This window comes from Herpailurus yagouaroundi, unplaced genomic scaffold (assembly GCF_014898765.1).
Source record: "Herpailurus yagouaroundi ecotype Mexico unplaced genomic scaffold, PumYag 141, whole genome shotgun sequence".
Classification (NCBI taxonomy): domain Eukaryota; kingdom Metazoa; phylum Chordata; class Mammalia; order Carnivora; family Felidae; genus Herpailurus; species Herpailurus yagouaroundi.
The window spans coordinates 64,035,027-64,061,276 of record NW_024412396.1 but is presented as its reverse complement, the minus strand read 5'-3'; the positions used below and the strand labels follow the sequence as shown (position 1 = coordinate 64,061,276).

The following is a 26,250-nucleotide window of genomic DNA, read 5'->3' as shown; positions in this document are numbered from 1 at the left end:
ACACACACACACACACACACACACACACACACACACACACACACACACTCTGAGTGTTGTACAAAGCCAGTAAAAGCAGTATCAGTCCCCGCATTACCCTGAAGGTATAGATATAAAATAATTTAGACTAAAGGCTATTACCAATGCATTCATATGTGTATATTACTTTATAAATATATTAATCTATAAATAAATTGTAAAGTGCTTTGCTTCATCACTGACCATTAAAATACTACTAGAGGAAAGTTAGCGTTGGCTTTACTTTGCACATTAGATCCCTAAAGATTGTGACTTGGTTGAGGTCACACAGAGAGTATATGGGAAAGCTGATACTAACTCCTAAATCTGTTTAGTGGTGATGTATTTGTCCAACAAACATTTGGTACAATTGAAATATTTTCTTGATAGTCTAATGTTCTGCTAACACTGTTGCATTTAGTGATCTTAAGAAAACCATTAAGATTGGTTGATTGGAGTGGCTGGAGACTAGAGTATTTGCCATTGCTATTCTATCCCTAAATACATAAATTAGTGTTTTGAGGTTTTAGTTAGTTGAAGAGTAAAAGTCATCTGAGGAAAAAGGAAAGAGCAAGTCTATTTTGAGGATGAATGAAGAGCTCCGTATGTCTTAACCTATAGGTTAATGTTGGATGATAAAAAAGATGATTTTAGGCTCTTTAAGGAAAACAGAAGAGCAATTCCTAAAAATTTTCAGACTTCTAAATTTGTCAAATGGACAGTTAAGAGCATATGTCTAACTGTGCACTGATATTTTTTGAAGGTTATTTCTGTATTTTTATTTAACTTTATTTTTTATTTTTTAAAATTTACATCCAAATTAGTATATAGTGAAGCAATGATTTCAGTAGATTCCTTAATGCCCCTTACCCATTTAGCCCATCCCCCCTCCCACAACCCCTCCAGCAGCCCTCAGTTTGTTCTCCATATTTATGAGTCTCTTTTGTTTTGTCCTGTTTTGTCTCTTAAAGTCCTCATATGAGTGAAGTCATATGATTTTTGTCTTTCTCTGACTAATTTCACTTAACATAATACCCTCCAGTTCCATCCACGTGGTTGCAAATGGCTAGCTGTGCACTGATTTAAGCCTGTAGATGAATCTGAATTTACATTGTACCAGAGTAATTGCTTATGGTTGTATTAAATCTGTCTTATTACTAATGTGATCATTGGTTTTAGGTTTGTTCCAGTAGGTGTTATATTATCAGCAATTTTCATAACAGTATGTATTCTACCTATTTTAAAGATGAAGCAGACTCTAGGGGGTTTCCCAACTGACTAATTTCTGGTGTGTTGATCTTACAATGTTAATATAAATTATTTTGAGTTTGAACTGCTGGTCAGTCACTGTGGAACAGATGCGTGCCTGGTATCTATGATCTCTAGAAGTTCTTGAGGACAGTAAAAAGGAGTCTTTGAGCTGTTTTTTAAAATTTTGAATAAAAATTGTGGATTTATTCTATTAGTAATACTGCACAGCCTATTCAGATGATCATTTATTTACTTCTGGTTGGCATCACTGTAGTTCAGCGAGAGACTACTGGTCCTCATGATGGACAGTTACATAATTGACTGAAAGGAATTAATATGCCAGTTAGGAGACAAATTTTTAATCAGGGGATCCATCTGTGTACAATAAGGGGTATCTTTGATAGGGAAAAGTATTAGAAGCTTCCTCCATGTAGACATATCTTTTAAGTTACCTTAAAGATGGACTAGCCATGTTTCCTTCTTAATACAGGAACCTTTTATCATTCTGGTAGATGCTCACCTAGCCTTTGCTTGGCTCCTTGCAGTTATTTCTTAGATTGAATTATGTTTTCTTTATGTTGTACTCACATCCTCCTAATTCTGACTTCTCCTAATTCTTTTCTTTGGACCAGCCTGAAAAAAATGCTATATGGTAGCTGTTCCATTAGGCTTCTTTTTGAATGTAATTCTCCTTGGTACCATTCAAAATTTCATATATGGGTCACAAACCTCTCTCAGTTGGAGGGCTTATTTTTGAAATAGTTGATGACTCCGGAACAGTGTATATGCTTATTACTGTCAGTAAGTTTGAAAAGATATCTTAGACCCTGTAAACATTTTTACTATTCATTAAACTTATTACCATTAAATAAAAGCCTGTCCAAGTAGGAGCAAAGGAGTTGTGGGTGGTAGGAGCATCTTGCTTTTTGAACTACAGCACTTCGGTGAAGGTTAAAAAACTTTCTGCCCAGATAAGTGCTCACATATTACAGATTTAGCCAGTAATTTTCATGGGCTTCAGGTGCCCCAGGTAAAGAACATCCAATGTCGACAATAGAGAGATGAGAGAAGGAATTTTATTAATCCCATCCTCCTAACGTGCCCTAATTAATGAATGCTCAGGCTTCCTGTCTGGGCATTGTGACTAGAGCATAAAATGTAACTAGTGTGCAGGCAAAGGATTGATACAGTGTTTAGGTATGTATCTTTTAGTACATTTAGATTGGTCGCTTTGTAGTACTTTTTATTTATTTGTTAACTTCTCCTTAAGGAAAACATTGTTTTCATTTTATAGGCAGGTATACAGAGGCTTGGCAATTACCAGTATGGATGTTGCTGAGTACTGTTCACACGCCTTTCCTTGTTGCTTTGTTTATTTAAGCCTTATACTTTAGTTTGTGATAATTGATACTAACCAGACTTTTTTTTTTTTCTCTCAAGGATACTTTGATTGTGTGGTCTGAAGCAGAAAATTATGACTTGGCCCTTAGCTTTCAAGAAAAAGCTGGATGTGATGAAATTTGGGAGAAAATATGTCAGGTAATTTTAGGAAACTAGAAAGTTAACATGCTCTCTGAGTATATTGTTTTTTGCTGCGCTTTTAGCTAATGCCCAAGATTTTAAATAGCATTTCATATTTCTTAAATTCACTGTTGTCTGTGAAAAGCTTGATTTACAGGCAAGTGCAATTTATCTACCTCAATCTGTGCTGAACTCCACACTTTCATATCCAGCTCTTTGAGAGCTCCTCCATGAGTGTTCACTAGTGTCTCATTTAATAGTTCAGAACCGAACATAATCTCATCTGAATCTGTTCATTCTCCCATTTCCCTCATCTCAGTAAATGCCATCCAGTTGCTGAAACCAGAAACTTGTGGGTCATATTTATCCTTCCTTCATCACTTAACATCCATTCAGTCCTTCAATTACAAATTTTAAATTCGTTCACTTTATTTTCACTGCTATCACAATTTACTAAGCCACTGTCATTTCTTGCCTTGTTTATTGCTTTCACCCTGACTGGTGTTCGCAAATCCATACCACAGCTAGAAGGATCTTTTTAAAAATGCCAATCTGATCTCACTTTGTTCAGTAACTTCTAGTAGTTCTTGACTATCTGTTCCACCTCATCTTGCGTGTTCTCAGTTGATTCTGGAATTTCCTAGTGACTCTGGTACCTCTGGTCACATGATCTCCACCGTCTTGTCGGGTATGCATTTGTCATGCACTCTGTTTTGCATTTATTATATGCTAAAGCCACTGGCTCTTGTTATAGACTCATTTAAACGATTGCATCCTAAGGACAGTTTCTCAGTCTCCACATTTATTTTAATTGGAGAATAATCTTTAGCAGGTTCTTTAATTTATTGGTTCTCAAAGTGTGGTCGTCAGACCAGCAGCATGACCTGAGAACAGATAGAAATGCAAATTCTGAGACCCCCACCCTGAGACCTACTGAATCGGAAGTTCTGTGAGTAGGTCCTAGTAATTGTATTTGAATTACATTTGAACAAGCCTTCCAGGTCACATTTTCTCCGTAAAGGGCGGGATAGTAAATATTTCAGGCCTTGTTGGCCATGCAGTTTAACAGCCATTCAACTCTCCTGTTGTAAAATGAAAGTAGCCACACGTGATGCATACCTAACGAGCGTGGTTCTCTGATAATAAGATTTATTTACAAAAATTGGTGGTGGGCCATGTTTGGCTATCATTTGTCAGTTCCTGTTTTAGGTGATTCTCAATGCCCCCTGAAGTTTGAGAGCCATCGCTTTAATAAAACTGCAGTGTCCTTGAGGCACAGTGTTTCCTTATTTGCAGAATTTATTTCTGCTTGATCACCTATTCAGCTGTGTTCTTCACATATTAACATGACCAACAAACTGTCCCTTTTTGCTAATGTGTGAAAGACTGACATTTATATCTGAATTCCTTTTTCTTCATTCTTGTTCTTTGCTTTCTTTCCCATATGTTTGTTTTCATAGCACTTGCCTCCAGATTTTGTCCTGTGTGTAGTAGTTCTCCCATAGAGAGAGGAGATTGAAGAGCTTGGTATACTAAGGGCACCCATTGCTCAGACAGACCTTGTTCTCCTTCACTTTTCTGAGTTGAACAAGCTCACCCTGGACACAGTCTATTAGGGCCAATACTCACGCCTGGGACTCCATGTGTTGCTGTCATGACAGGCTTTCATAAATTTAATAAATTGCCTTTAATAAATTGTCACATCCTCACTATATGTATACTTAGGCTGTAATTCTTCATTTACACTTGGGCCATAGGTAGTAGTATTTGTATACTTTGTCTCTAGTAACTTTCCTAGGACTCACTGGCTATTTTATGGTTTTCTGATCTTCCCCTTCAACTTGTGCATACTTTAGATTCAAATTGTTGTTTCTCAGTCACAGTCTTTCATGATCCTGTCTGTACTTCTTAATTTCTAGATCCTAGCTCTAAGGAATGCATTACCTTTTGCTTTTTTGAGATCTTAACATGTTTTTCTTACTCTTGAACTCTGCTCGTTTCTTGATCTAGAAACAGCAAAAAGTCTCCCCCATTTTCTAGTATCCTCCTTGATAGTAGATACTAGGTTTGTATATATCTCTTCTTCCTTACACTTTTCATGGCCTCCACATTCTCATTTTCATTTCATTTCATTTCATTTCTAAGACTTATCCTTTCTCTTAATAAAGACTTGTAGCTTATTCTCCCTTTCTTCTGTTTTCATTCTTCATTACTTCTTCTCCGAAAGTAAGACTGAAACATATTTGTCAAATCATTACAATTCTACCTTGATTCCCTGAGTAGATCAGATTCCAAGAAGATCCTAACCATGGGCCTTTTTGATTCCCTTCATATTTGCAGATAAACTCAAGATAGCATTGTCATTACAGTAAGGGTTTTTGTCCCTTTACATTTGGTTTTTTAATCAAATGCTACTGTATTTCTATAGGTAAAGGCATAGCCTGAGTATCAGGAATCTAAAGCTGTATTGAGAGTTTATGTAGTTAACAAATCCAAAGCCAACTTGAGACTATGGCTGGTACAATCCGTGAATGTGCCTAGTTGCCTTTCAGTGGTTGTTGCCCACTGGGTTAAGGTCAAAATGATATCAACTTGGAGCATAATTTCAAAACCTATTCCAGGCCTTCTCCCCTTCCAGTATCCATTAACAGTCTCTCTTAACCGTGCTAAGCAATTTCAGTTTCTTGGCCGTTTCATAGAAGGTCTAAGTTTCCCATGCCTTTATCATTCAGCTTGGCCTGTTGGGCTGCTAAATTTATGACAGTGTCTCAAATTATAGGGCTAAGATAGCAAAACTTATTTTATTTCAAAATAAGTCTATGCCCTTTGGTAAAAATATCCTTTTACCTTAAAATGTATTTAATTGTGAACGCTGAGAGCCCATATATTGACATTAAGTTGGGGCTTACAACACTTTTCGGGCTTCTTGGAAGGGATCATGAAACCTATAGATTTGGGTGAATAGAAAGGAAAACTTCCATGGTTTGGTTACTTTTAGTAGATAATCTTGGGGACTCTTCTTTACTGTGCTCTACTACGTGTATGTTACAGTTGCTTTTTATAAATAGTTTCACTTTTGTGTAAATATGCTTGTTTCCCATAGTTTTTCTTAACTGATATTTTGGGGCCACCAACCTGCACTCATAGCATATCACTGACCCACTTTGGTCCAGAGCCAGTTTGCACATGTCATTGGCCCTTGCTTTCAGGAATTGATATTAAAATTTTCCTTGTAGCTTATAATTAATTACATGTTTTCTGTGATCACAACATTATGATGTTTGATATTTATTTGAATTTTACTTAAACTTTGGTGGCTCTCCTGGCACACAGTGCTAGGATTCTTAAAACATCTCTTGTATTCATCTGAGAATATCATTTAGATTTGCTTGATTATATTCTATGACAGCCATCGTAAATCTTATTTAATAGGTTCAAGGAAAGGACCCTTCAGTGGATATCACTCAGGATCTCGTAGATGAATCTGAAGAGGAGCGTTTTGATGATATGTCATCACCGGGTTTAGAATTGCCATCTTGTGAATTAAGTCGCCTTGAGGAAATTGCAGAACTTGTGGCATCATCTTTACCTTCCCCCCTGCGTCGTGAAAAACTTGCACTAGCACTGGAAAATGAGGGTTATATTAAAAAGCTCTTAGAGCTTTTTCATGTGTGTGAGGATTTGGAAAATATTGAAGGACTGCACCACTTGTATGAAATTATCAAAGGCATCTTCCTCTTGAATCGAACTGCTCTTTTCGAAGTTATGTTTTCTGAGGAATGTATAATGGACGTCATTGGATGCTTAGAATATGATCCTGCTTTATCACAACCACGAAAACACAGGGAATTTCTAACAAAAACAGCCAAGTTTAAGGAAGTGATTCCCATATCTGATCCTGAGCTGAAACAAAAAATTCATCAGACATACAGAGTTCAGTACATCCAAGATATGGTTCTACCTACCCCTTCAGTCTTTGAAGAAAATATGTTATCAACACTTCACTCCTTTATCTTTTTCAATAAGGTAGAAATTGTTGGTATGTTACAGGTGAGTTAGATCATTTTATTTTCCTACTTACAGAGATACTTCTTGATTGATACCGTTTAAACTGTTAATTGATTTAGCAGAAGTAATTTATTGTTCCTTGTAAATACCTAAATTGAGTTTTGATTTTTGTCTGAAGGTATGTATGTTGGTGTTATTAGAAGAGACTATAATATTTAATACTGTGGGACCAGAGGGGTGTTATGTTTATGTCAGGGAAGGTAAATGTGATAAAGAAGTCTAGCTTGAAGAAGTTAAGGGAATGGTCTTAATGAAATGGTTGAATGTAGAATTAACTGAAGAATATAAGTTCTGTAGAATTGGTAACGCTGCCAGGTAATTATATATAAAGGGACCCAGTTTTTAGGGTCAAGGGAATACAGATGTTGGCAAATTATAGTTGCGCGTCTCCTTAGCAAAGGGCATGCATGCTTCTTTATTAGACGAGTAGGGGGAAGCTGGATGTGGATATGAGTTACAGCTCCACCTGTCACTTAATAGCTATGTGACTTGGGCAACTTTCTTAACCTCCTGAAGCTTCGGTTTCCTGATCGGAAGGATGGTGATATTAGTATCTACCCTGTAAAGTCATGTGACGATAAAAGATCATGCATGAACGTGATGTAAGCCTTTTGAGCATTATTTTAAAGTATCTATTAATATTTGCCTTATTAAACCCCAAATTTTCTTTTTACAGTATCCCCAGTCTCTCAGGTCTGGTGTTTTAGGGGTGCTTGTATCAGAATTGCCTAGGGTGTAATGTTTCCTGGATTCTGCACAAAGCACAGAAATCAAAATCTATGAGAGCTAGCCAGCAATCCACATTTGTAACACCTTCAAGGTCCAAAAACTTCTCAGGATATTATTCTATAGTGTAGGAATTAGTCTAGTCTAACCGAGATAAATCTTTGCGCTATGCGCAAAGTTCTATGATTTGTGCACGTGCCATGTTTTTTGTTTCTTTGATGCCCATGATATTATAAGAATAACAGATGATATGACTTGAAAGATATAAGACTTTACCTCAGATCTACAAATAATTGAAACCTGGTTTTGTTAAAGGAGGCAAATAAATGTCGGTAAGAGCTGCTTGATAGGACATGTTATGAATAAAGTAGTGAGTTTAATTTTTATGGTTGTTCCTTTTTAGAATATTGATGTATTTTCAGGGTTCTTGCCTTTGTCACCTTAAAGAAACAAAACTATAAGTTCAAATAAAAAAGTCTTTTTTTTTTTTTTTCCATTTTTATTTATTTTTGAGAGACAGAGCACAAGTGGGGAGGGGCAGAGAGAGAAGGAGACAGAATCCAAAGTTTAGGCTCTAGGCTCTGAGCTGTCAGCACAGAATCCGATGCGGGGCTCGAACTCACAAACTGTGAGATCATGACCTGAGCCAAAGTTGGACGCTTAACCGACTGAGCCACCCAGGCACCCCAAATAGAAAAGTCATTTTACCAACACTGCTGTCCTGGAGCTGGGAATAATTCCAGTTCATGTTGACTGATTTGACTTGTTCTCCATTCTTTTTAAGAGAGACATTTAAACAAATAATACAGTCAATACAGTGAAGGACAATAGTAATCTCTCTACCGTGTATTGTGATTGATAAAGAACAGGGAGAAGGTTCCAGTACCAATTTCTATTTGTTCTTTGATAAGCATCTAGTTTTTACTGGAGCCTCTGTTCTGGTTTCCTTGATAGTCCTGAGTGCTTCTGGTCTTTTCCTTTAGCTCCATGTGATTCTCATTTTGTTATGCAGGGATTTGTCACTTCTGTGTTTTCTTGGTCTTCATACCTGTGAGATGCCAGTTTTACTCATGAAGTATGAGTAATTTGAAGTTATTGAGTCTGTTTCCCTACAGTATGCTTTGCAAAATCTTGGCTGCCAATGCTGTAGTTTTGTTTCTCATGATGCGGGGCCACTTAGATCCAAAGTGCTGGTACGAAGGAAAGAATTTTATAAATTTTGAAAAGGGATGATTGAGATATAATTTAAACCAGGTTCTACCCACCTTATGTACACAATCATACTCTCCCCTTACTCTTAACTGCTCTGTGTAACATTATTAAATATTAAAAAAATTTTTTTTTTTAACATTTATTCATTTTTGAGAGAGCATGAGCAGGGAAGGGGCAGAGAGAGGGAGACACAGAATCCGAAACGGGCTCCAGGCTCTGAGCTGTCAGCACGGAGCCCCGACGCAGGGCTCGAACTCTCAAACTGCGAGATCCTGACCTGAGCCAAAGTCGGACGCTCAACCAACTGAGCCACCCAGGCACCCCATATTAAACATTTTTTTTTTTAAACATTCTTATTCTCTGAACTTCTGTATCCCCAAATAGAGCAATTCAGAGAATCTTTTTCAATCATTTGATTTCCACTTGGTGGGCTATGTTATATCTGGGATGTGTCTTGAATTTGGGTGCCACTTGAGGTATGGTCTGTTTGTATATTTTAGAAAAAGTAAAGGTAGGATTAACCAATTTAATATCACGGAAAATGTTTCCTGAGCACGTACAACAGAGACTATGGAGTTTATGATCTAGTGGGAGATTACATACACACATATGCATATATCTATACATACGTACCAAGTATATATTTTTAACTTAGGCATGTCTGTAGGGCTGAAGTAGTGGTTGAATCTAACACTAGCTGAGGTAGTATGGAATTAAAGTATAACAAAAATTTTTATATCAATATAGATATTCTAAGTTTATTTTGAGGGAGACAGAGACAGCATGAGGGGTAGAGATAAAGAGAGAATCCCAAGCAGGCTCTGTGCTGCTAGCTGTGGAGCCCAATGTGGGGCTCAAACCCACAAACCATGAGATCATGACCTGAGGTGAAACCAAGAATTGGACGCTTAACTGAGCCACCCCAGTGCCCCAAAGTATAATAAAATCTTAGTGAAAAATAGTGATGGAGGGGCGCCTGGGTGGCTCAGTCGGTTAAGCATCCAGCTTCGGCTCAGGTCATGATCTCGTGGTTTGTGGGTTCGAGCCCTGCATCAGGCTCTGTGCTGACAGCTCAGAGCCTGGAGCCTGCTTCGGATATTGTGTCTCCCTCTCTCTCACTGTTTTTCCCCTGCTCACAACACTGTCTCTCTCACAAAAATAAATAAAGCTTTAAAAAAATTTTGTTTTTAAAATACATTTTTAAAATGTTTTATTTTTGAGAGAGGAGCGAGCATGGGAGTGTGAGCAGGGGAGGGGCAAAGAGGGAGGGATAGGATCTGAAGTGGTCTCTGTGCTGACAGCAGAGAGCCAACATGGGCTTGAACCCACAGACCATAGGATCATGAGCTGAATGAAGATGGAATGCTCAACCATGTGAACCACCCAGGCACCCCAAAGGAAGCTTTTCTTAATTTTTACCTTCATTTGAGAGGTTGTAGAACCTTACCTTCTAAAGGTAAGGTTTTAAAATCCTATGTAAATGAGGGGGTTGCGAACTATAGCCCATATCCTTTTTTATAAGTCAAGTTTTATTTGAACACAGCCACGCTCATTTACATATTGTTTATGGCTGTTTCTTACTATAACAACAGAGTTAAATGATTGTGGCAGGGACCATATGGTCCACAAAGCCTAAAAATATGCACATGGTGGCCCTTAAATAGGCTTAGGAAATTAAAGCCTTGCCCAAATATAAAGAATAATTTTCCTTTTTAAATCCCCAGTTTCTCCTTTAATAGTTTGGTTTTTCCTTCTCTCTTTTTAAAGAGTACCATTACCAATACCATCTTTCCTTTTTCCAGTTATTGAGTTTGTACCTTCTATAGTATCTGAAAATTATGTTTTAATATACTCTTACCATTAGCATAAATTTGTCCTTTGATTTAACAGGAAGATGAAAAATTTCTGACAGATTTGTTTGCACAACTAACAGATGAAGCAACAGATGAGGAAAAGAGACAGGAATTGGTAAGAAATTTGATACTTATGAAAGGCACAAAACTAAAACAACAGATCTTTTATATTCACTTGTCCTTTTCCTTCTTTTAGGTTAACTTTTTAAAAGAATTTTGTGCATTTTCCCAAACGCTTCAACCTCAAAACAGAGATGCTTTTTTCAAGACTTTGTCAAACATGGGCATATTACCAGCTTTAGAAGTCATCCTTGTAAGTTTGTTTCTGTTTGTATTTAATTTCCATTATATTTTTAATCCACAAAGATAATATATTTTTATGTTACATGCAATTATTTGGTTATAGCCAAGGTTTAATATTAGCTGTGTATTATTACATACAGTAAAAACTATGAAATTCTAGTGTTAGAGAAGAGTCCTTAAACCTTATTGAAAGAATACTCAGGAATTTTCCATATTTTTAATAATAAATTGTTAAATTTGCAGCCCGTTGAAATGTGACAGAAGAAAAGCAAACAGGAATAAAAGAAAGTATAACTTTATCCACAGAACAGGTTCTACGTGCCAAATTACCTTGACCTCTTTCTTACTGCATTGTTTTCTTATAATTTGTTAGGTTTTGGGTTTATGTAGCTGTAAGTTCCATATTTTTATAATTCCAGGAGAAATAAGTGCTTTTTATCTGCAGGGCATGGATGATACACAGGTGCGAAGTGCTGCTACTGATATATTCTCATACTTGGTTGAATATAATCCATCCATGGTACGAGAGTTTGTCATGCAGGAGGCACAACAGAATGATGATGTAAGTAAGAAGTTAACAGAGCAAAAAATAACCAACAAGGTAAATATTATTTGCACTAACAGTAAGTATTTGTACATGGGGAGCTGTAACTGTATTATTCATTTTTAAAGATTCAAATAGCTAATATTTGGGAACAGTGTAGCCATAATACACATGGCTTTTTCTTCCCCTAAATTAGCTCCTTAGTTTAGAAATTGTGTCTTACAGCAATTATTTGTTAATGCTCACCTTAAGTTTCTTTTTAAATTTTTGAGATCACATTTCTTAATTCTGTCATTAACTTGATATGCTATCTTATTTGAATCATTAATCAATAAATTGTTCTTCTGTATGTGGAATTATAAGTAACTTCCCTAGGAAAACATTGGCTTTGTTAGGGATAGATTCTCAAAAACACCAGGAGTGAAGAAAGGAAGCACAGTCCCTTGGAAAAGTATTTAGGGTACTTTCTTTACTGCCTGACCATTAGGGAACGAGCTGTGGCCTTGTTTACTCGCTCTCTCATACACACACACACACACACACACACACACACACACACACACACGTCAATTTTAAAGTGAGAGAATCTGTAGTGTGAAGCGTGCTCCTGGAGTGTGCTATATGGCGTATGCAGCAGCCCCAAATGTGTGTGCTCTTCTGTTTTATTCTTACATATTTGATCCAATGATTCTGAATTTTTTTTTCTTCCTGCTCCCATAAAATTTTAGAAGTGACTTCTAAAAATAAACTAATATGTTTTGCCCTCAACTGCATCTTGAAAGGGGAGGGAGGCATTTAGGAAAAAAAAAATCTATGCAGAATTCTTACATTTTTTCAAATTGAGAAAATAGATTTTACTTTTTTAAAAAGTCTTAAATAAAATGTCAGAATGAAGTGGAATGCCTAGTAATTTTCTGTATTTAAGGGTTGGTCTTTTTGTTTGTTTGTTTTTTAATCGTAGTACCAGGGTAAGTGTAGAAAAGTACCAGTTTGGACTGTTAAATGTTATGTCACATTTTTCTTTAATAAGTAGTCCTATCCAGAAAACCAAGATACCTGTATTATTAAAAAATAAAGGCTATTCTTGTTGTCCCTGAAACTCACTAGTTGCACATACATTTAGTATGTCACTTTCACGCAGTAGGCCTCTTAATTCCCAATTTCGATCTTTATGTCCATCCTACTGCTGAATATACAGGCAAGAGCAGAGATTTCCTCACTGAATCCCTCTCTGTTTTTATTTTACTCCTTGGGCTAGAACTGCAGTCATAGAGCTTCAGGAAAACTAGCAATCAGTTTTCATTGACATTGGGAATCATTATAATACATTTGTTCTCTATGCTGTCTAAATACCATAATCTTATTTTTTCTAACTTCACACATTTAGGTACCAACTAAATTTACTTTTAATGGAAATTTTGTATCATTTCCATAAATGGAGAACACATACAGATATCATTTGCCATAAGTAGAATCTATAGAAATGCAGTGAAAATAGAACAATGCTGTAAATTCTAGCTAAATATTCTTACTATGAAACTGAAAGCCCATTAGCTTTCTTCAGAAGGGAAATTTTGTTATCAAGAAGTACAAAGCTCTACTGGCACCAAATGAACTTTGTGTTTGCCTTAATCAAAGGGATTTAAAGATCAGAGAGAAAGAAAGAGACTTTCTTTTCTGTACTACTTAGTGTAAATGTGCCTGTAGTGTGCTTGAGGGAAACACTGCCATATATCCTGTTAAAGAAGTTAGTCATTTCTTTTGTTTGCAGTTAACAAGGCAGCTAGTATAATGCTGTAACGTGTCATAGTGTGTGCTTTTACAGTCTCACTCATAGTAAGTGATCCTTATTGTATGTACTTTTCTCACCAGGATATTTTGCTCATCAACCTCATTATAGAACATATGATTTGTGATACAGACCCTGAACTTGGAGGAGCAGTCCAACTTATGGGCCTGCTTCGAACTTTAGTTGACCCAGAGAACATGTTAGCTACTGCCAATGTAAGCCACAGGCATTTTTCTCGTTTTCATACTAGTATATTGTTTATTGCTGGTAGGAACCAATGCCGTTAAAGTTCATGGAAGTGTTTTTGATTCCTTAGAAAACAGAGAAGACTGAGTTTCTGGGTTTCTTTTATAAGCACTGTATGCATGTCCTCACTGCTCCTTTACTGGCAAATACAACAGAAGACAAACCCAGCAAAGGTAAGATAATGCAGGTTGGTAGTGAAGTTCTTTGTTTTTGAATTCTGAAATTCAGAGTTAATGTAGAGTAATCGTCTTTAAAAGTTCAAGCCATTTGGATACATTTTCAAAAAAGGTGCTCAAGGTAAAATTTCTTTAAAAGTGCTATAATTGAAGACAATAAAACGTAATAGGAGATAATTGTTGCTTTCAGAATTTTAAAAGTTTTTAAGGCAATATTCATATTTTTTTTTTTATTTACATAGGTTAAAATTGAAGGAAGTAATTATGAAAAAAGTAATTTGTTATTTGCATTCCAGATGTGCACAGCAAGGCTGTGCTCACTATTAAATTCTTTCTTTCCATTGGGGATTATTCATATACTGATGACTCATTATTTCTGCATTTCATTCCTTTAGCTTGCATGTGTGTATTTCAGAGAGTAGGTTTTTTTTAATTTTTTTTTTTAATGTTTGTTTATTGTTGAGAGAGAGACAGAGCATTGAGCAGGGGAGGGGCAGAGAGACAGGGAGACACAGAATTGGAAGCAGGCTCTAGGCTGTGAGCTGTCAGCACAGAGCCCGACGCGAGGCTCGAACCCACAAGCTGTGAGATCATGACCTGAGCCAAAGTCAGACACTCAACTGACTGAGCCACCCAGGTGCCCCCAGAGAGTAGTTTTAGGATGTTCAAGGGAAATCCTTTATTGATGTTTCGAGAAGATGATTTTGTTCTCGATGAATTATCAGTACAATATAACTTACATACCACTTACAAAATAAATATTAAATTTAGTTTTTTGTGACTCTAGGATTAAGTCTGGGAACGATGATAATTCATTTTTCTGTCTACTTTATTTGTACTAGGTAAAGCTTAAGGCTTTTTTCCAAACACATGTATTTAGTTCTTTAAACATTTATTAAAAACCTGTTGTGTGGAAGGCACTGTGCTATATACAATCTTTAGGGGCTAAATGGGGGAAATGAAAAAAGTAAGTAAAATACTTCCAGAAGCTTTCTGCCTGGTGAGGAAGAAAGATAAGCCAATGATTATAACTCAGTGTGGATTCATCCTGTGTAATAAAGGAGCCACAAAACATAGTGGAATCATAGGAGCAGAGAGAATAATTCCACCAAAGACCAGATGGTATCTTTCAAGCCCTCCTGTGCCATGTGTACTGTCCATCTTATGAGGGATGTGTTAAGACACGGTAGAGCATTCTTGCACCTTGGAATAAAGCAGATCTAATAGATTCATGTCTCATCTCTGCCTTGCTGTTCATACTTGGGTTTTGTGAAACAAATTCCTCTTACAGTTGCTGAAGAAAATGTAAAGCACAGTTCTTGGCACATGGTAGGATAGGAATCCATTGTTTGTTCCCTTTTCCTTAACTTGAAATTTGGGGTTGGGGCACCTGGGTGGCTCAGGTGGTTAAGCATCTGACTTGATTTCAGCTCAGATCACAATCTCAGCGGTTTGTGAGGTCAAGCCCCGTGTTGAGTTCTGCGCTGACAGCTGGAAGCCTGCTTGGGATTCTCTATCCACGCCCCGGGGGGGGCCCCCCCCCGCGCCAAGTAAATAAACATATAAAAAATACAATTTTGGATTGATAGGATTTTACTTGATTGGAATTTAGATACTTACATTTGGAAAGGAAAAGAATATTAGTCATTAAATATAATTGTGTTTTGTTTTTAGATGATTTTCAGACTGCCCAGTTGTTGGCACTTGTACTGGAGCTGTTAACATTTTGTGTGGAGCACCATACCTACCACATAAAGAACTACATTATTAATAAGGACATCCTCCGGAGAGTGCTAGTTCTTATGGCCTCAAAGCATGCTTTCTTGGCATTATGTAAGTGTTACTTCTGGTAGAATTATTTATTATTGATATATTATCATGTTGTTGGTACCTTTGGGTCTTAACTGCCTAAGAAAAGATCATGGATTTCAGGTCAAGAGACCTACATTCTAATAGGAAACGACACTGATTATATAATTTCACCACATTTTGAGATGATTTTCCTCATTTGCATATTTCTCAGTTATATAAGCAAAGGGGTTGGTGTGCATCTACAAAATTAATATTAAAGTATTCCATTATTAAAATGGCACCTTAGATCATTTTACCTCCGTAACTTTTTTAGGACTGCATTACTAATTATAAATTAGGCGTTCCTGGGTCTCACACTAAATCATGAAGAATATTTTTGTAATTTGGAAATTTATAGCTAACAGCACTGACTTCCTAAAACACATTCCGAGTTACAAAATGCCCAGCACAAATGTCTGTAGATGGTCCATTCATTGACTGCACAAATACTTTTTTCTCGTGTTTATTTCTATTTGACAATATAACATTTTTTTGAACATATAATTTATTGTCAGATTAGCTAACATACAGTGTATATACCGTGATTCATCACTTTACATACAACAACCAGTGCCGGATGGTATAACATTTTATTACCTCTGACAATTCAGAGCAAGAGGGGCAGACTTCAGAGGTGACCAGATCCAGGCTGTGGTCTATTTTTGCACAACTTACAAGCTAAAAAGTGGTTTTCATGTTTTTTAAAGGGTTGTTAAAAAAAAAAAAACAAAACGCTACAGATGCCATACGTATGTGGCTTAATAAAGCCTAAAATGTGGACTTGTAAACCTTTATGGGAAAAGTTTGTCAGCTCTCTTAGAGCAACACATGGATTGTTCTTAGTTGTACACGTTTTTCAAAACTTAACTGTGTTAAGGCCCTATTTGTTGAAATAAAACATGTTTCAGAATTGCAAATAGGTTATTTGAGAATGTACTTGATCATGTAGCAGCCAGCCTTTGGTAAGTTGACAGACCAATGTGGGGGTACGTTAGAGGCTCGATAAAATATCTGCTGGTAATTTGTCTTTTGGTTTTTATGGGTAAGTTTGGTTGTTTTGTCATTGTTTAAAGGCATCACAGTCATTCACTAATTGAAGGCCTGAATATATGTATATACATGTATATCCATTTTTTGCTATTTTTTTAACTTCTTTTACAATTTTTTTACTTAATGGGTTTTTAAAATATCCTTAACATTATAAGAACATTATTTTTATAAGGATGTGTCTGATGTTGATTTGCTCTACAATATTTTATCTTTAAAGTAGTAAGTAGAAGTAGATTTCCTTCTAAAAACATTAAACATTTTTATCAGGGTAACCGCTAGTTGACTTAGTTTTTCAGGCCAATGTACACACAGCAGTATGGACTGAGACTACACGTAGTCAGTATATTTTCATTTTCCAACTTTCAGATATTTAGTAAAATTAGTTTCTGTTGATTGTCCAGAAACTTTGATGCTACCCTTGGTAAACTTTTTCAGCCAAAAGTAACTCGGAGCATGTGTGGCATTAATCTAGACTGCTAAGAACAACAAAAAAATAAATGGGACAACAAAAAAAAACAAATGCATTATCTCAGTCCTGCCTTACTAATGTACTATCCATGAGCTCAGCATTTGCAAAAGAAGGGCTTTTTAAACTCATTCACTTTCCTTCTATACCAACCACAGCAAAAGTGAGAGCCCCCTGACTAAATTGAGAGCGAATTCATAATGAACACTTCTTTCGTGTTAAAATAGAAGGTTTTGTTCAAGTGCGGGGAAAGGCAGTTTAGGACAGAATGGAAAAACTAAATAAATGAGTATGTTGATCATTTATTTCAATAAGTGTATCAAGTACCTACTATCCTATTTTGTCAGTACTAAGCTCTGCATTTTAGACATTTATCATCTGTGAGATCAAGGTGAGTCTTAAAATTAATGGCATGTTGTTGTGAATGATAGTTTGGTTGGTTTGGTTTTCTTAGAGTAGAAAAAGTTTCTTGTAATCAGTGGCATCTTAGACTTGATGAAGTATGCTGAATACCTGGTACAAAGAAAATGAAGATGATTAAGACCTGGACTCAGCTGTCAAAGGGATCAGAGTTCATTAGGAGATAGTCCTGTAAAAATCAAAATACAATGCCCTAAGTACTATATTGAGGTGTGTTTGGAAGCATAGTGGAAAGAATTTATTCTCCACGAATGAGTCAGATCAGGAAAATTTTGCAAAAGAGGTAAACTGGGTTGTATTGGTCATGGGAGAATGTGACATGCTTGGTTGAATACACAGCTAATGTGCAGATGTGGGGAAAGTGTGACATGTTAATGGTTTGGTGTAGGTAGAACACGAGTCCAGTGGGAGAGTGGCAGGAGAGGGATAAAAAAGGCTTTTGGTTCGCAGTTCTTGATCTCATTATTTTGCTTGAAGTAGTATCATCAAGAAAAGGTCTCAAAATTTAATGAGAACGATGAAGAGATTTCATTTCAGGGAAGGTTTATATTGTAGGAAAACCTTAGTTATGCTTTACTCTTCGCATTTTCCAAACGGAGTTAGCATTAAACCTAACTCACTCTCAAATTATTCTCCGTGTGGCTGTCTTCCCAGATTGAGAACATGAGTAGTTTCTGGAAGAGGATGCCAGTCATAAGGAATAAGCACTCTAGGACTGGCTGTAGAGTATAGAGTAGGAGTTTTTGATCGAGGATTTCTTAAAGAACGAAGTATAAATTTGAGGAGATGTAGAACATTTTCAGTCTGCTAACATCACATTGAAAGAAAACGTTAGGTACAGTGTTCATTATAAGTGAATTTAGATGCCAGATTATAAGGACAGCAGGTAACGAATGAGTGGTTAAATGTAAACAAGTTGGGAACTTCACCGAACTTGCCTTTTTTTTTTTTTTTTTTTTTTTTTTTTTAAATATCCGCTGCTTATTAGAAGGCTTTTATCCTAAAGCCAACAAATTGGTTCTGTAGGGGAGACCAGCAGTCCTTTCACAATGTACGCCTTTATAGGTTAGATATATACATAGAGCAGTTTTATCCGTCTTATTTCCTTGGTTTTTCAGGGTTCATGTCTAGTTTTTTTGTTAAAGATGTGGACATCTATAAAAGGAATGAAATAAAAATGTTACTGTAGATGCTTTATTTGGCCATCATTAGTTACATATGAGGCAAGAAGTCTCAACTTGTGACACGAAATCTCCCGTTGTGTGAGGTAAAGAGGAATGACTTTAGAGATGATTGAAACGAAGCACCAGAGATTCCTGGAATGTTGATAAAGTTTAGAGGGAAGCATGGAAACAGAGTGCACTTTACATCGAAAGTCCTCCAGTTATGCTGCTGTGGCCTCTCCCAGAAGCTTTCTCTAATTTACTCTGAGCAACTTGACTTGATAGAACTCACTGGTAAATTTTTGAAAGCAACCTTTATTCAACAGCAAGTAGTGGTTGGATACTCTTGATGCAGGTTTGCTTTTGGGGAAGACTTTGAGTGGACGTGACCCACTTCTGGATATAAATAAATGAGGGCAAATGGAAAGGAGGAACAAAGCAAAGACCAGTAGAACCATCTTCCATCTACACCAGCAGTTTCTGGACAGAACTGCTCTTGAGGAAATAGTGGTCCCACTGCACGCCTCGGTCTTAGTGAATTCTAGGAAGGGAGTTTCTTACCAATTACTTAGGAACCGCACACAGACCACAGGGTGCAGCTAGTGTGTGTTATGGTAGGACACAAGTCTCCACAAAGCCTGCAGAGTTCAGAGTACGGATTCTTGAAACAATAGCTCGTGCCTTAATTACTAAAAACTGAACATCTGGCCTGAGCTCCAATGGATTGTTTTTTATTCTGACAGATGGAACTGCCTCACTAAGTTCCTTTGTCAAGTGACATCACAAAAAAACCAAACTCTAAAATCACTGTTTTGGGAAAATAAACCCTTGTTAGGCTTGACTTAACACACAGGTGCCTCTTACTGTTTAAAATGTCTTAATTTCACCATACTTTTGTATTTGAAAATAATTCAGTAGTTGAAAAAAAATGCAATTATTCTTCTATACATTATTTTGAAATTCCCTGCCCAGAGTGTCACTTTAGAAAGAGACACTCTTCAATAAGTTGCATTGTTAAGGCAGTTTATAACCAGCTTGTACCTAAATGGGCATTCACTTGTGGACCTCTTTTCTGCCAACTAAAGAAAAATTGAGCTGCTTTACTCCTCTGCCTTCCCACCCAGAAACCGTGTCAGCATGGTTGCCTGGCTACCTGCTCATGAAGGACTTGATTAATAACAAATTGGCAATTTAACGAGCCACTTCCATGATCTCCAAAGAAACCAAAATACAAACACAATAATTAATCTTGCCAACCGAAGACGATGTGACTGCATGAAGTGAGTATGCTTTTTTGAACTGTTTACAATAACTGGGGCATTAACTTACTGATAAACTCCATTTAGGTAAAGAGGGTTTGTCTAGCTGTCTGAGTATATTTGGATCTTGATGAATGGTGACTTAAGTAACTCCCCATACCTCAAGATGTAAATATACCTTTTAATCTGTAAGTTAAAGCCTAATTAATTGTAAAAAGGAAAATTAGGAAAAAAAGTTAAAAAGCATACTCGCTGCAATAAGCCTAGAGGACCACGTTTTAAAAGCAACATTCTCTAAATTTATTTCAAAATTATGGGAAGGCAAGTTATGGGTCATGCAGAGTTTTGTGGGTTTATAGTAGTGCTCCTGACACATTGACAGATCAGCCATCGTAAACCCAGAACTCTGATGCAGAATAGTAAGAGTGTCCAAAAATAATGAATATCAAATTATACGTGGATTGCCCTAATAAAACAATGGTTTTTCTGTTGTTTTCAAGGTGACTGTAGAAGGACATATTTAGAATTTTCTCATCTTTAGTATAAAGCTTAATTCATTTGTCAGCCCTGTTTTAGCTCTTATTTTAGATGTGAAGTACATTTTGGTCATTAGTAGGCTCCAGAATTTTTCCACTCTCTGAGACTTGTGTTCTATCATGACATACACTATTTCCAGAATACATTTTTCTGGTAACCCTTTTGTGATCCCTGTTCCTTAGGTACATACTTCTGGAAGCGGTAACCTAACACTGCACGAAGAATTATTTATTACACAGGTTTTTTTGTTTTGTTTTGTTTTTTAATCTAAAATATGGAAGTGGGGTATATAATTTGAACAACGATGCCTCTGTGTTTCAGGTGCTCTTCGTTTTAAGAGAAAGATTATTGGATTAAAAGATGAGTTTTACAACCGCTACATAATGAAAAGTTTTTTGTTTGAACCAGTTGTCAAAGCGTTTCTCAACAACGGATCCCGCTACAATCTGATGAACTCTGCCATTATAGAGATGTTTGAATTTATTAGAGTGGTAGGTTCTGTATTTTCCAGTTAGAATTTTGGTTTTAATTGAGAATACTGAATATGCATTACTGATATTGTGGCTTGAGATTATACTTGGAAAAAATTTTAAAAAGAAAACCCATGTAACCAGAAGCTTGTAAGGGATTCGGTTCAAAGTAATACAGTCTCTCAGCAGCTGTGAATCCTTTACAGGATAGTTTGACGACTGATTTAACACTGTCATGGTAATCATTTTAAGAAAGTAGAATTAACAAAAACCACATCAAAACTTTGAGGGCTTCTGAATTGTGACTTTTCCCTATATACTTTCAAAGAACAATTTCAGGGGTGCCTGGGTGGCTCAGTTGGTTTTAGTGCCGACGTCAGCTCAGGTCATGATCTCACAGTTTGTGGGTTTGAGCCCCACGTCGGACTCTGTGCTGACAGCTCAGAGCCTGGGAGCCTGCTTCGGATTCTGTGTTTCCCTCCCTCTCTGCCCCTCATCCACTCGTGCTCTGTTTGTTTCTCAAAAATAAACGTTAAAAAAAATTTAAAGAATAATTTCATTACAGACTTCTGAATCTTTAGTAATAAGAGTAGGCTAGTGGTTCTCAAACAGTGTGTTAGAATTATCTGTGACATGCTTTAAAATTATGGTGAAACATACATAATGTGAATTTGCCTTTTTAAAAATATTTGAGCATGTGTGCAGCTCATGACCTGAGTTGAAACCAAGTCAGGTGCTTGACCAACTGAGCCGCTCAGAAACCCCCAAAATTTGCCTTTTTAAAAAGTGTACAATTCATCGGCGTTAAGTGCGCTCACACTGTTGCGCAACCATCACCACCATCTGTCTCTAGCACTTTTCTGTGATGTGCTGATCCCACCCCACACTTGCTTAAATTTAAGAATCATCTGGGGTGGGACCTGGGCATTTACTTTGGGAAGACCCGTTAATTCTGAGATACACCAAAAATCAGAGACACTTTGGTACGTAGCATAGCCAATTATGCCCATTTTCAGCATTTGATTAAGACTGGCTTAAAATTTTATGAAGTTCATCTGTTTGGGGCAGGTTATTGAATTCTCTACAATTAAGCCTCCTCTCAGCAAAAGTAACATTTTCCTATTGTATGTTTTCATTATAATTTTTTTCTGTAGGAAGATATAAAATCATTAACTGCTCATGTAATTGAAAATTACTGGAAAGCGCTGGAAGACGTAGATTATGTACAGACATTTAAAGGATTAAAACTGAGATTTGAACAACAAAGAGAAAGGCAAGATAATCCCAAACTTGACAGGTAAATTACTACATTTTTTAATCTATTCATTCAAGTTTGACGGTGGTGCCTCTTTCTGGCCTGGCTGGGGGAGGGAGGGATGGGATAAGCAGGAGTTGTAGTTTTCTGCAGTGGCCAACGTGAATGTTGTCCTGAAGGTGTAGGTGGATATTGGCTTGGTCTTGGACTCTTCTTTAGGCATTTATCAGACTAGATAGTGAAAAAGAAAACCCAACACTTATGTGGCAGTGGGGCTTCACTGATTTGCTTTGAATTACTTTGTTACCAGTTACTTAAGAAATCTCGTCTATTTTTCTAAATGCCTGAATTCACATACTTCCAGTAGATTTTAAAATCCATGAACTAGGATTAATTCCTGATGTTAACAAGTTTAATAACTGATCCATAATACTAGAGATGGTGGACTTTTTCAATCATATATGAAAAATCTGGTTGGGTAGAGTCTGGTTCTTCATTAGCCTGTGTATAAATCTGTTCTCTCCTTGCTCTGTTAAGGCGGTCTAATTCGGAGCACCACTTTGAAGACTGTCTAAAGGAGTCTGTGGAGGAGTCGGTTTACTTTCTTCTCTTTACTCCTAGCATGCGGTCCATTTTGAGGAATCACAGGTATCGAAGAGACGCCAGAACACTAGAAGACGAAGAGGAGATGTGGTTTAACACTGATGAGGATGACATGGAAGATGGTGAAGCTGTCGTGTCTCCATCTGACAAAACTAAAAACGATGATGATATTATGGATCCAATAAGTAAATTCATGGAAAGGAAGAAATGTATGTTGAAAAGCTGGGCAAAAATGACAGCTTTCCCACCCTGGTTTCTTTCTTTCTTGAGAAAACGAGTATCTGCTTTGTGTCGTGACCTAGATTTCAAAGACTTAGTTGCTTTACAGAATGTGACTTAATGGCTGGGGGTGAAAGCATGGACTAAATTTTCTTAATTTGACTTGACTTAGGAGAACTAGATTATTTCGGGAAGGGTGGAAACACTGGATACAGAAGGAAGGTTTCATCCCTTCTCAGTAGCGTGTTGAACATGTGTTTTCCCCCAGCAAAGGAGTAAGCTAGGAAATTGTGTTTAGTGCCACCTCATTTGGGGGGATTAAAAAAAGACAAGTATGGGTGACAACTATTGACAATATTCTTATTTTTAGTAAAAGAAAGTGAGGAAAAAGAGGTGCTTCTGAAAACGAATCTTTCTGGTCGGCAGAGCCCAAGTTTCAAGCTTTCCCTCTCTAGTGGAACAAAAACTAATCTCACCAGCCAGTCACCTGCAGCAAATCTGCCTGGTTCGCCGGGATCCCCGGGATCCCCAGGATCTCCAGGCTCTCCTGGATCTGTCCCTAAAAGTACATCTCAGACGGCAGCTATTACTACCAAGGTACATTTTGACTTCCAGGCCTTTCTCATTTAATCTGGTTCAACAGTAACTGTGACTGAGATTTCCTTTGGGTACTGTCTTTTGGAACTGATCAAACCTTTCTGAACTAGAGGGAATTAATAATCCTCCCACTACTACCTGAATGTATGCAGAACTTGAGCAATTTCTGAAAGTTTTTTATGACCAATAGCAAAGTCTGAATAAATTATTTTGGTGGTTTGCGTTTTAGAACTCCGGTTCAGATTTGTTTCAAAACATACACAAAATTTTAAAGTTATTCTTTATCAACTTTCCCAATTAACACCCAGATAAAGACTTGTGTGGAAGAAAAATAAATACCTGGACATTCCCAACACTGTTTTTCCAAGCAAGGTTTATAAAAAAGAATTAACCATCATCTCTTTTCATATAAGAAAGGATCAAAATTTTAACACCAAAAATGTGGACAAGACATAATCTTAGGATAAAAACCTATTCCCTGGGTCACCTTATGCTGCCCAGGACTAGCAGACTGGGCATTTGGAATTCGTTGATCTAAATCGGGAATACAGTGCCCCACCCACAGTTGTTTTTTCTTTGACAATTGCATGAGACCCCTAAGGGCTAAGAAGTGAATTTGAGAGATGCTGAAGTGAAGGGACCACAGAGCAGTGGGACTTCTTCCACAGCCTCCTAAATAGAGCTGCAGTGGTTTCTGGCGAAGGCACCGGTCTAAAAGGAAGCTGGAAGGAAAGGCAGACTCCCTTTCCTAACTTCTAATGGTCTGCCCTCCTGGTCTGTTGATCTTCTGTAGTTTGTTAATGCACTATTAAATTTTAAAACATTTTTTCAATTCAGTAATTACTGATTCCATCTCCTGGGTTATTTGTTAGGATTATAGACTAAAAATTTTATTACGGAAAATACAGTGAATTTCAGTTGCATCTAATCTCGCGTAACCACACAGTATATTGGGAGGGGGGAATCTGTATCCTTTATCTAGACTTAAAATATGTGCTGGAAATGTAGTTTAAAAAAAAAATAAACCTTATTTCTGAACAGGGAGGCCTCGTGGGTCTGGTAGATTATCCTGATGATGATGAAGACGATGATGAGGATGAAGACAAGGAAGACACGCTACCGTTGTCAAAGAAAGCAAAGTTTGAGTCCTAATAATGGCAACTGCCTCTGATCAGTACCTGTTGAGAAAACTGGTTCTCTACCCCTCCCCCCTACAAAATCCATAACAAAGCAGTGGTCTCTTGTGAATGACTGATCCAGATCAGCCTCCCACACTTGACTTCTGCTCATCAAGTGCCAATTCAATGGAGCAGGAGGAGGGGATATTATACATTTAGGGGAAAGACTTAAGCCTTTGAGCTCTCCAGCTTGGACCACACATTGCCCTTTTCTCAGGGAAGGAAATGGAAACAAAAAGCCAACAGGGCAGGGGTTTTGTAAGTGGAACTCTGGATTGACTGGTCAGTTGCTACAATCAGAATATGCTTTCTCGGACCACGTTTGAGACTCAGAAGAATAGGCTCTTGTGCCCTGATTCTTCACTAGTTAAGAATGCCAGCAGTTTCTTTGTATAAAGAGACCTGCCTTTAAAATCATACATTCTGAGCATTTTAGTCAAGCTACAACAGGTTTGGAAAACCTCTTTGGGGGAGGGGCGAATATAAAGTTTCCTCTTTTTTATCTGTTCCCTTTGCCCTTCAAACTGCAGATTTTTTTTTTTTTTTTAAGTGGGGATTTGTCCCTACTTGATTAAAGATTGAGTGGAATTCTAGATGTGGTCATTTGTGTCATAATTTTTTGGTTTCATTTTGTTTTTGATTTTTTTCTCCCCTGAGTGTATGCTTAGTTGTTGAGTATATATATTTGGGACCATTAAAACTTTTTTTGATGTAATATAACCTAATGTTGTGCTGGTACCTGTTTTACCATGTGTAATTTTTGTTCTACATCACAGTTCTTAATTTGTTTAGAGTTTTATGAAAGATGGTATAGTTTTTATTGACAAAAACAAAGTAATCTTACAACTATGTGCATACAAAAGCAATACTATTTTGTGACTAAATATTTTATATTAAAATTTACATCAGCAACTGTCTTGAGAATTCAGGGAAATAGAGTGGAATTTAAAATTTCAACCATTTTGTTAAACCTAGAAACGTGCAATTAGTATTCCAAAGAGATTCTGAAATTTCATATCTTGGGAAAATGACGGTACATTAAATCTAAATTGAGGCTGGATGATTTAAAAATAACATATTTGACTTTTGAATAATAAAAAAAGTGAAGAGTAAGAGAAATTGTATTAGTTGTATGTTTCTTTTCTTTTTTTTTTTTTTAACTACTCCCTTTGGAATACCAGCTGGAGTTGCAAGTGGTGGTCCCTATAAATAAATACGTGGCCAAAGGACCATCAGCTATCACCTTAGTGCAACAGTATTTTTAAATAGGTTCCTTTTATTGTCGTAGGTGTTAAAATTCTTTTAAGGAAGTGAAAACATACCTTGACATCACATACCCTCACTTTTTTTTTTTTAATAAGCTTTTAGAACGTAAGAATGGGTTTACAAATGTGAATAAAAATCCATATCCAGGAAATGATACTATTTTAAGTATCATACTTTTAACTGAGTTAATCTAACAAGCACTGTGTGCT

The 26,250-nt window shown here is 36.8% G+C and overlaps 1 protein-coding gene across 2 annotated transcripts in view; it reads left to right on the top strand.

Annotated features, from left to right (window-relative positions):
• The window catches only part of PPP4R3A (protein phosphatase 4 regulatory subunit 3A), a 37,599-nt gene extending 11,700 nt beyond the window's left edge, over positions 1–25,899 (top strand). The window contains exons 3-15 of one of the 2 annotated variants that reach the window (XM_040478030.1): positions 2,710–2,808; positions 6,223–6,840; positions 10,687–10,764; positions 10,846–10,962; positions 11,398–11,514; positions 13,369–13,500; positions 13,602–13,704; positions 15,382–15,540; positions 20,775–20,944; positions 22,078–22,220; positions 22,800–22,990; positions 23,371–23,597; positions 24,639–25,899. In XM_040478030.1, coding sequence (XP_040333964.1) covers positions 2,710–2,808; positions 6,223–6,840; positions 10,687–10,764; positions 10,846–10,962; positions 11,398–11,514; positions 13,369–13,500; positions 13,602–13,704; positions 15,382–15,540; positions 20,775–20,944; positions 22,078–22,220; positions 22,800–22,990; positions 23,371–23,597; positions 24,639–24,749 — 2,265 coding nt within the window. In that variant the 3' untranslated portion in view covers positions 24,750–25,899. Of the gene's footprint in view, positions 1–2,709; positions 2,809–6,222; positions 6,841–10,686; positions 10,765–10,845; positions 10,963–11,397; positions 11,554–13,368; positions 13,501–13,601; positions 13,705–15,381; positions 15,541–20,774; positions 20,945–22,077; positions 22,221–22,799; positions 22,991–23,370; positions 23,598–24,638 lie in introns of both variants that reach the window. The other variant, XM_040478029.1, reaches the window with a different exon arrangement.
• The last annotated feature ends 351 nt before the right edge of the window (positions 25,900–26,250 follow it).